Here is a 10,864-nt window from a genome sequence, read left to right as displayed (position 1 = left end):
AGAACGCCAGCCCATTCTCCGTCTAAGGTTTCACTTTTTGACAAGTGCCTGCTTCTTTTTGAAAACAACACTCAGTTGTTATGCATAATGCAACCAACCATTTAGTCATGTTGTCTTCGAGCTTAAAATGAGAATGCACTGTTTCATTTAAAAAATACAAACGAAGCAAAACAAAGACAGACGTAACAGCCCTGCTCTGGCTAGGTGTGGACAGGTTGCTATGCATACAGGGAGAAAATGAGGAGGTACTTAGGAACACGAGCTAAATTTCAAAAGGCTTTCATCCAGGTAACTTTGCCTCTTCTTGGATTTAAGAAAAGCACATTAATCCTTGATAAACCCAATATATTTTGCAAATTGAATGTCTTTTGTTGTCAAACTAAATATGTGGCTAAACAATGAACAGAAAGGTTTTTTTTGGCTTAGAACTAGAAAAACAAGTAGATAAGTTACAGGTACGTTACAAAAGGCAGAAGAGACATTCATTTCTTTGATATGTATCAAGTGTGTTATGCCCCCCACCCCAATCAAACGTAATGTACTTTCCTTGCAGAAGACTTGCACTGCACTTCAAAGTATTTCTAAGATGACCTTCCTGAGATCTAATTAAATGCCCTACATAAAAATAGCTCATTCTGAGTGAACTCCCCGCATGGACGTGATGACACATCCTACTGCATTTATGTCCCAAACCCTTATATCTGTTCTATTGGAGGGAGCAATGGTATCAATATGCAAAACAGTATACAAGTCACAACTGTATTATTATTACGGCTATTAGCATTTTTATTACCTGCTCTGGCCATGGAGTATTTTGCATATTAATGCAGTCTTCCCAATAGCCTTATGAAATGGGTATGCTCCCCATTGGATGTAAGGAAACTGGACTGTAGAAAGCTGAGCTATTACAGCAAGTTGTGAGTGGTCTCACTTGAAAGTCACGCTCCTTCCGCTCTACCACATGGTAAATAGTCACGTATGAGCAGAGTGGTGACTGGGAAGAAGTCAGGAAGCAGCTCACGGGTAGCTAAGAAGGTCGGTTTGGTGGCGGCGGTGGCTGAGGGCAGGAGGGATGGGGCACACGGGCTGGGATAGGTGTGCCAAGCTCAGGCAGGAAGCCGCAGGGACTGAGCTGTGCCGATAGGAACTCGGCACAGATGTGAATGCGGTGCCGGAGGGGCTGGTGAAGGAGCTGACGGACCAGAGCTCAGGACCAGCAGGTGAGCCCTGCCCTGGAGCAGGCAGCCCTGCTCTCTCGCTGCTTGTTCTCTCTTTGACCTTGGGCCCGTTACTTCTCACTTCTGTGCCTCAGTTTCCCCTTCTCCATCTGTGACATGGGTGGTTGTGGGGGGGGGGAATCTCTTAGGTTGTTAAAAGCAGACTCAGGAGGCATTTCGTAAGTGTTCACAAACGTCAGGGGGGAAAAGGAGAGGGCTTCTATCAGGAGTAGCAGGTCTGTAAAACATAGGGAAGGAAGCGAAATGCTGTCTGGGCAGTAAGGTGGGCACATGTTCCATCCTCCACTGAACAAACCCAGGTCAACTCTGTGCACAGCGCCCCCTGCTGGGGATTTTGGCGGAACACCACACCAGAAGATGAGGGTGTCGGAAACTGGCTGTCCACGGAGAGCCGGGAATGTAGGCCTGGCCCCATGGTCAGGATGGGCGATGATGGTGTTGGCAGGGGCTGACTATGTAGAGGGGATGGATCATGGGTCGAGTCTTAGGTGAGGTGCCTGAAGGAGAGGAGGTGTCAGGGAAAGAGCACGGACAGTGTCCCCCAGAGAGGTACCACAGGCAACAGGCAGCCCAGCGAAGGACCGGAAGCTAAGGAGGAGGGGCTCCTAGGTGAAGGTGACCACCAGCTCGATCAGAGGCTGCAGACAGGACTCTGAGAACGAGAGCTCAGAGCACACAACCCGACTTGGATTCTGGAATGTGGAAGTGCTTCCTGATCTTCAAGAGTAGGATTTGTGGTGTCAGTGTTGGTGAGGGTGAGGGAGGAAGGGGGAGGTGCAGAGTAAAGGTGGTGGATGAGGACTCTCGGTCTACAGAGTGTGCCTGAGGGAAGGGAGAGACACTGGTTGAAGAGCCAGGGTCTGGAGGAGGCAGAGTCCGACACGTTCAGCTTTAGGGGACAATGGGGGATGTGCCCACCCCACACACCCAATGCTGAGCGGCTCTTCACATGGCAGCGTCTCTGAGAATCTCTGCTCTGAGGCCCTGCCAAGGGATCAATAAGTGGCTATCGGCGACCTAAGGTCTGGAGTGGGTGCAGTCAGGTCAAGTGCCCTAAATGGCTCACCAGGGGAGACTGGCTGGAGAGGCCTCAGAAGCAGGGCTGGGGTTAGGTGAGGTGAGTGGGGGACTCCCCTCAGGCACAGAATTTCAGGAGGCACCAAAAAGCACAACAATCATGATAAATGACATCCTCGTGCAATATTTTGAAAATAAAAATTAACGCACAAAGATCCAGAATGAACTAAAATATCAAAAATTTAAATAAAGGTTAGTATGTGGAATGAATTGTTTCCCGCCAAAATTCCTATCGTGAAGCCTTAAATAAACCCTCCCTCCCAAGATCTCTTTCTCTCTCTTTGCCCTGTGAGGACAGTTAGAAGGGGGCCATTTACCAGAAGGAAGAGACAGTTCACCAGCCCCTGTATCCTGCAGGAACTTGATCCTGACCCGCAGCCTCCAGAACCATGAGACAATCCATGTCTGCCCTTTGAGCCTCTCCGTCTGTGGTGTTCTGTTACGGTGGCCCAACTGACTAAATGCTTAAGTGCCAAACACCTCACAGCCTCAGGAAAGAGGAGAAATGTCCCTTCCTATATATAAGATTTTATATGTATATATATATATTTAAAGATTTTATTTATTTGTTTGAGAGAGAATGAGATAGAGAAAGAGAGCATGAGAGGGGGGAGGGTGAGAGGGAGAAGCAGACTCCCCAATGAGCAGGGAGCCCGATGCGGGACTCGATCCCGGGACCCCAGAATCATGACCTGAGCCGAAGGCAGTCGCTTAACCGACTGAGCCACCCAGGCGCCCAAGATTTTATATATTTTTTTTAATGGTTAACTTTTCCCATAACATTAAAGGTGCTCAAAAAGTATAAGTTTGCTTCCATTAAAACCAGGAAAATAAAATTATCATCAGTTCTGTTTTTGGTATAAATAAGGTACTTAAAATTAAAATAATGTTATCCATTTTCATACCTCTCTTTTACAATTTTCTAATAGTTTTTCCAATATTTGATGTTCTGTCAATAAAAATCCAACCATTAAAAATATACAATACCACCTATACAGGGCTAAACATTTCTCCTTCCGCCTCTGGCACCAAGATGGCTTGGGAGGGCACTGCTCAGAACCCAAGGTAAGACTCTTCTAAGGTTTCTTTTATTGCTCATTTATGTTACTTTTCCTTATTACTAAAGTAATGCCTACCCATTAAAAAAATAATAATCTGGAAGCAAACACCCAAGGAGAAGAGCAAATGGAATACATATTACCCCATTCACTTGGAAACCTGCTAGCGTTAACTCTGAGTCAGATGGTTCACGTTCCAGTCTCTGCCCATGAATACCGAGGAAAAAGAGCAGAGGGAGCTGTGTTCAGCACGCCGCTGTTTCTCCGTCCCTCCCCCGCTCCATCCAGGCTGTGGGAGGTGGGTGTGTGAGAGGGAGCAGAGCGTATGGGCTCAGCCCTTCTTTTCTCGGGAGGAATCGGGCTGCCCACAGCAAGCTGTGCTCTGGTAAGTTCTATTCCTCTGAGTTGTACCCACCACCTCTGCCTCACAGCAAACCTGTCCTGGTGCCATCAGGGAGCCCACTGCCCTAAAAGGAAGGGGGGGGGTCTTGTTTACTGAACCACAACTACACAGCGTATCTATACACGCTCATGTGCACACACACACAGAAACAAAACACAACATAACGGAAAACCCCCTCAAAACTAGAGTTAATTGAATGAAGATACTCAATTTTGCCCAAACCACCTTTTCATCCAAATTTTTTGGTGGTCAGCTTGGTTTTTGTCCTCATCGTTTTTAATCAAAAGACCAAGAGCCATCTTCTAATGAGTCATCCTAAAAGAAACAGCTCTCATCTTCTACACTTCCTTGTATATTCATCTGGTATCAAGCAGCTACCAGATGGGTTGTTTTTTCCTCCCCCTGTTGACCAGAGAAAGGAGTTCTATGAACAGACCCTCAGAAGCCTCTGGAATTCTCATCTTTTTTTCATTAGGTCTTGCTCACTGAGGTTTAGGTTGTACACACAGTACAGCTTATGAGTCAGTGCATGGCCGTCTGGGCCCCAGGGAGCATCTATGGTTGGAGCTGAGGCTCCGTGTGCTGTTGTGTGGTCGATACGTGTGTACCTGGGCATGCTCCTGGCTGGGCACAGCGCTCAGACCCGTCGCTGCCATGTATGTGCTGCCAATGGTCTTGATCTTTTCAACTCCACTGAATTTCGGCTTGGACAGCAACTGTGAAGCAGTGACAAACAGTCAGTGACTCACCTTGGTGCACTTTCTAAAGACAGTCTCAAACTCTACTTCACGGTAATGGGAATATGACTTATTTCAACCACTGCTTACTCACACTTTGACCTTGGGCTTTGGTGAGAAAGAACACTTCATACGTTCCACAAAGAGTGTGGCCTTGGAAGGAAATGCAGTATAATGGTTTACTTACAATTAACATGCATTGCCTTTTAAAATCTGCTAGTGAAGGAACTAGGGTAAATTATGATGCAAGTGACAATGGGCTCAAATAAATTTCCCAACTCTGGGTTTGAAAGGCTTAACACGAACATGACTCAGTGGGGGAGGTCTTCCGTGCATGCGGAGGGTGATTTATGACGAATTATAGTGCCAAGAACTGGCTTTTGCCTCTGAGCTCTAGATGTAAAGGGAATAATGATCTAGAATGGCTCCCCCCAACAGATCTGACCTGAATATTTCTTGTCCCAGTTGTTGGTACCAGTTACCAGCTTCCTACTGGCCTCCTTCCCATCCAAGTACATTAGGACTTGAGGTGGGATGGAGGATAGGTAAAAATAAGAGCGGAAGCTGTAGGAAAGAGAAGGGGTGGAGAGAGGAAGGGAAGGAAACTCTGAAAGGTTCTGTCTGTATCTGCTCAGGAGGACAATGGCACCAACTGAGGACTGGGAACATCCCCGACCCTTTGTAGTCCTGCTTTTGGGCATACCAGTGGGAATCTCTACTTGCCATGCCTTCACCATAAGTCTTGAGTCAACCTCATGGTCACAATGGTGGGAACAGAGAAATGCACAGGTCACACAAGACATTTAGAAGGCTGGCCTGAATCCATCCTACCACATCAGTAATTTCATCACTGTATTTCAAAGTTTCATGGATCCTAATGAACCTATGGTCATGTATGTCAATTTTGCTACATTTCGCTTGGTATCTGTAAGAATGATGTAGCACCAACACCCTTAAAACCATAGGCGGGCTTGTTCTTAACCAGAAAACAAAACACATTATTCTCTATGTAGGCAGAATATTGGAAATTGAAAAATGACACCTATTTCAAATTCTGAAACATACACTTTGTACCCTCTAAAATATATTATCCCTCATACAGACTGCTTTTTCAGTAATAAAGCATGTCATCCCTGCACAGTTCAAGTTGATACCTGACCTTGGAGTATGCCAAAATAGACATGCCAATAATCTACTACGATAAATACATCCATTATCTCTTTTTATATCAAGAGATAAGCCAGTATTTTTCTTGGAGCTCAAGCCTTTTGAGAAAAGTTCATGAGCACACTGGAAAGATATTTTATTGATATTGATTTTGGTACTTGTTCCTAGGAATCATACTATCTCACACATAAAATGTATTTCTCTCTCCAAAATTAGTTAAGGACAATAACAGAGCAAAATAATTTAATTTTTAGTCAGCAAGCACAAATTACTCCAAAAGACATATTTTAAGATTTGCCACAAGATTCGACTAACTTCAAATGCAATGGCCACAAGAATGCCAAAGTGTGGGATGGGGGCTACCCCTACCTCTCAAGGGTAATTCTCAAGTACCTACATCATCAAAGTCGGCGATGATCTCATTCAGGAGCCGAAGGCATTCCAAGCCCTCCTTGTTCACATCTGATTCTGTGTAGAATTCTTTGAAATCCGGAATAGAGGCAAACATGACGCAGACACAGTCATAGGACTGGTGGTATAACTCCTGCCCAGGAGAAAAGGAAGAGCTGAGCACTAGAAAACCTTTTCAACGAACACGCTCTTAAGGCAAGTGTTTCTTTATGCTGGAAACAGTGAAGAAATCACCCAGTGCCCCACTCCACCTCCCCCGTACCAGCCCCAAGCCCATTCCAGACCCTGGCCATTGAAGGCGGTGAAGGCTTCTAAGGAGCAGGACGCGGGCTCTGAATGCTCAACACGGTGACTCCACTGCCGCTCTCAGCTAATGGGGGGGTCCTTCCAGCAAAATCCTCTCTGCCATCTCTACCTTAGACCATGGCAAGAGATCACAGACTTCTGGCTTAGGAAAGAAGTATCCTTTAAGCTACTGAAGGCAAACAAATGATCTCCCAAACTACTATATTGGTTTAACATGACTTGTGATGGCTACATCTTTTGCATTGAGGTCTTCATGCATTTTATTCTTTAGTGTCTCCTGAAAGGAGCAGATGAAACCCATCGAGGTACTTCTCAATTACACCAGAAAGAACGAGTGAAACTCTCCAGGTTACTTATTCATACTCAAGATAGCCTTTTGTTTTTAAGTAGAAAGAGGCTCATAGTTCTTCATCTGTAGACATGAATAAAATTACAATGTCTTGTCAATACAATTTTAAGGTGTTTCAATAATGTTTTCAACATACAACCTTCAAGTTCAGTGACTGTTTCAGAAAGGAAGGGCTGTTATGTGGGCACAGGGGCTGGTCCTGGGTGTGAAGAGCTGTCTTCCCACTGGTGCTGGCTCATCAGGGCCCGCAGGTGACACGACACAGGCAGGAAGGCCAGGTGCCATGGTGGGCACAGTGCAGCGTGGGGAACACCCCCTCCACCAGGGACTGCGAGGAGCATTCTGTTAAACAAGATGGCCAACCTCCAAGCGGAGAAAGAATGCTGGTGGCCAGGGCTTCCTGTGTGCCTGTCAGGGCAAGGGAATCCACTCCGCATGGACGTTATCATGAGCTCTGCTCTCTGGGTCACCCAGATGAGTCCCTCAGCAGGGAGAGAGCACTTCAACAGCCCTCTAAGTCCAAGGTTTGGTGGCCTCTCAGAAGAACCATTCTTTCCCACAGAGGTCTCATAACAAACACATCAGGACAATGGCGACCCATGAAGGTCATAACCACTTCCTGAAAAATCTAAACTCATGTCGGCTTCCTATTCTCAGGGCCAACCACTCTGTAATGCCTTCTGCTCCTGCCTCACAATCTTCACAAAATACATGAACAATGGAATCAAGGTTTCTCTTTTCTACTTGGCTCTCAATACGGTTGAGCTGGCCCATTGTGCAAACCTGTACTTTGTCTCCCTGAGGAGTTGTTTCTGTGAATATTCGTATCCTGGGAAGACAACATGGGGCACATGTGACTGCCAAGCTTAGATTCTAGTAATGCTGACGAAGCCGGGGAGTCAGGGTACAGGGGAGAGAGAACCCCCTAGAAGCCTGTTCTAGTTAAAAATGCCAGTTTTATAAAAGAAATATATATTTCACTGACTTTCCTGCTCCTCAGGAAAAGGAATACATCTGCAAGACAAAGAAATATTTTCTGTCCCCTGCATTTCCCCACTGTTTGCTGACACTGGCCAGAGTGACCGTCTGGGGAATGATGATGATGACAAGAGGAAGGCGGGAAAAACTCAGCACTGACTCCACGCCTGCTGCCTGAATAGGCCACAGGCATTAACTTGCCCCTGACTACACTCCTAAGAGGCTGGTACTATTATCCTCAATGTACAGAAGGGGAGACTGAGGGGGAAGGTGGTTACATTACTTGCCCAAGGTCGCAGTTACCAAGTCTGATGCACACTTGACTCTTATAAACACTACACTTTACACGTGAACCTGCATCTCCCGATGACCACAGACCGTACTGCTTAGATTCAGGGGCGGTGTGGGCCTCCAACCACGTGCAGGTCATGTGACTTTACCTTTCTCCTTTGCCCCTGAGGTCTTCAAGGGCATGTAGAAATGGGAGACAATGAAACACAAAACTGAATTGACTGGCAGTTTGGATGAAGGTCCATTTTAACTGCACTGGTTTGGAGTCTAATAAAACAAGGTTTATCTGTTGGAAGGAGTCTGGCGTGTTATCTCATTCCGCTGTCCTCAAACAGGAATGCATGCGACGGTCACCAATGGGTCTCCCCCTGACCAAATGTCACCTGGGGTTGGCTCCAAGCGTGTGCATGTTTTGGAAGAGGTCCATGGGTTCTTCTGCGGTGCAGCTGGATTACGAATCACAGGCTAAATGAGGAAATGGAAGGTCAGCGGAGCGGGGTGACACACCAAGGCTCCCAGCTGGCCTCGGGGCCAGGACTAATCTCTGGAGCCCTGGTTGGGCACTCTGCAGGTGGTGAGTGCTGCTGGGGGCCTGGGCTGCAAACCACTCACCCACTCTCTCTACAGATCAGTCACTTGGAACCTTTGGGGAAACACCAAGGATGAGCATGCATCTCTGGCCCCGTGGTCTCTGATTCAGGGCTCAAGGACTATTCTTGAGAAACAGGGAAACTTCACCAATGGGAAGCCTCATAAATTCCCTGGAGCCAGTGAAATGTGCAGGGCTTAGAACCATACCCTAAACTCATGAGAGGTTCCCTCAGGTCTTTGGGTTGGGCTTGGGGGCCAGAGAGGACCACAAGCTGATTGGTTGATGGCCTGTATTTGTTTCAGATTTCTAGAGGATCCGGGCATGGGGGTAGGGCAAGTGGGCAGCCTTTGAGGAGATTTTGGAATTCAAAGTCTAGAATGGGTGACTCTCGTTGGGCACATGGCTGCCAGAAGGTATCCCCGAGCTTTGGAGTTAGAAATAACCTTAGGCGTCATTTCAACACTTGCTCACACGTAACCACTCTGCCAGACAAGCTCAAGTAATTAAAAAATAATCACAGAACAACTGCATCTCTGTGCCCACTGCCCCTTTTAGTCTGCTGAGTGAGACCCGTTCTCCTACCCAATCCAACCCTGGACAAAGACTTGGGACAACCCCGTGGCCCTTTCTGTCACTATTGGGTGATTCAAGTCCTCTTGTCAGTAATTAAAGTGCCCAGCGCAACGAGTGGTCAGAACTTGGAACCTGGCTGAATGTGGGGCTCTTCTCCTTCGGCAGCATGAGGCTGCTGCAGTGGGGAGGGGGGGGTCCTGGGGGAGGGGGTAAGGAGCCCGACTGGCTTCTACACTCTCTCTATTCATGCTTCTACTTTGACCCTCCCCAGCTTGCTTAGTCAGGCTTTGCAGACCTCCAGGGGTGCAGGCCAGGGAGGGAGGGAAGTGTCTGATGGAGCAGGAAAGCGCTCCATTGACTCCATCATGCTCCTAGGGCACTCAGGCCTGGCGGACATTGCCATGGGTGACTGAAGACTCCCTGTTGCTTCCTCCATCACTGAACATCCCACCTGAGGTTCCCTTGCTGTGGACAATACACTCCCTCTTGCTTGCGACCACTCTCTGCCCCAGGCTCTCTGGCTATTCTTACAGCTTCTCTGCTGGGGCCTGTTCACCCCTCCAGGTGGCTCTGAAGAACAGCGTCTCAAAGAACCCTATGCCAGCGGTCTTTCCCTCGCTCTGTCCCTGAGCTGTGTTCAGCCTCCTTTGCCCTCCCAAGCCCGGACAGTTATACCCCCACCCACACCCCCAGCTCTCTCGGCCCAGAAACTTCAATCAGTCCCTGCCCTCTGCATTTTCTACTTGTCGGGGACCTGCCTGTCACCTGTATCCCCCAGAGGTAGGTGTCTTCCCAGGATACCACTCAGTGGCTCTAGTATAGGGTACACATGGCAGGTTCTTGCCCATGCAGAAGACTAGAGGTGAAGGGAAAATCCTTGGGGGGCTGCCAGCACCCCTCTTCCAGCCTCCAACCTCCTGCCCATTCCTACGCTTCCTTCTAGCGAAGGGTTGAGTATCACGCAACCAGTCGTTAGGAAGGGCATTTGTAAATGAGCAAATGGTTTAGTGCCCCCTCTGGAACAAGGGAGGTCCTGCTTGTGTGTCACAGGCTGAAATCGACTTTAGCATCTGGTGTGTGTGTGTGCACGCGCACACACACACACCCCCTCCCTCCTGGGGGCCCGCTGCATGCTAGGCTCCAGGCCACATGTTAGGACCCGCAGATGAACACCACAAGCCCTGCCTTAAGGAGCACAGGGTCTACTTGGAGAGAGAGAGCAAGTGAAGAGAACAAGAGAACAAAGTGTGATTGGTGCTGCTTAGGCCCAGGCATGGACAGGTCTGCTTGGTGTCCTAGAAAATGCTCAGAACTGCCACTAGCACTCAGTTTCCAAACTCCTAGCCAGGAGGACCTCCCATCCCCCACTCCCCCCCCACCCCCAGTTGACCTATGTGCTGACCATTTAGCACCTGTGTCCCCAGTTGTCACCTAATTTATTATGCCCTAATTTAAATGCCCTGATTTATTCAGGGGAGTCAAGTGATTAGACAGCACAAAAGCTTCTCTGACAAGCTGGACGGCATTCTAGCCCGGCTCTACAAGGAACATGGTTGAGGGGTCTGGCTGGAGGGGTGGCGGCGGCGGGGACTCACAGCCGGGTGAATCCCCACATCCCTGCAGGGACATCTGGGTCCTGTTTTGATCAAGCCTCAGCTCTCCCGCAATGAGGCTGCCTGGCTCA

The 10,864-nt window shown here is 48.1% G+C and overlaps 1 protein-coding gene across 1 annotated transcript in view; it reads right to left on the bottom strand.

The window, feature by feature from the left end:
• ADCY2 (adenylate cyclase 2) overlaps positions 1–10,864 on the bottom strand; it is a 369,586-nt gene that overhangs the window by 16,404 nt on the left and 342,318 nt on the right. Inside the window, exons 19-20 of the mRNA XM_081825785.1 lie at positions 6,078–6,224; positions 4,385–4,492 (exon numbers count right to left, since the gene is read on the bottom strand). Of these exons, the coding sequence (XP_081681911.1) occupies positions 4,385–4,492; positions 6,078–6,224 (255 nt within the window). The remainder of the gene's footprint in view (positions 1–4,384; positions 4,493–6,077; positions 6,225–10,864) is intronic.

The sequence above is a fragment of the Leptonychotes weddellii genome, chromosome 7 (assembly GCF_054177405.1).
Source record: "Leptonychotes weddellii isolate Sample4059 chromosome 7, ASM5417740v2, whole genome shotgun sequence".
Lineage (NCBI taxonomy): Eukaryota > Metazoa > Chordata > Mammalia > Carnivora > Phocidae > Leptonychotes > Leptonychotes weddellii.
This window is presented reverse-complemented; position numbering and strand designations above follow the sequence as displayed.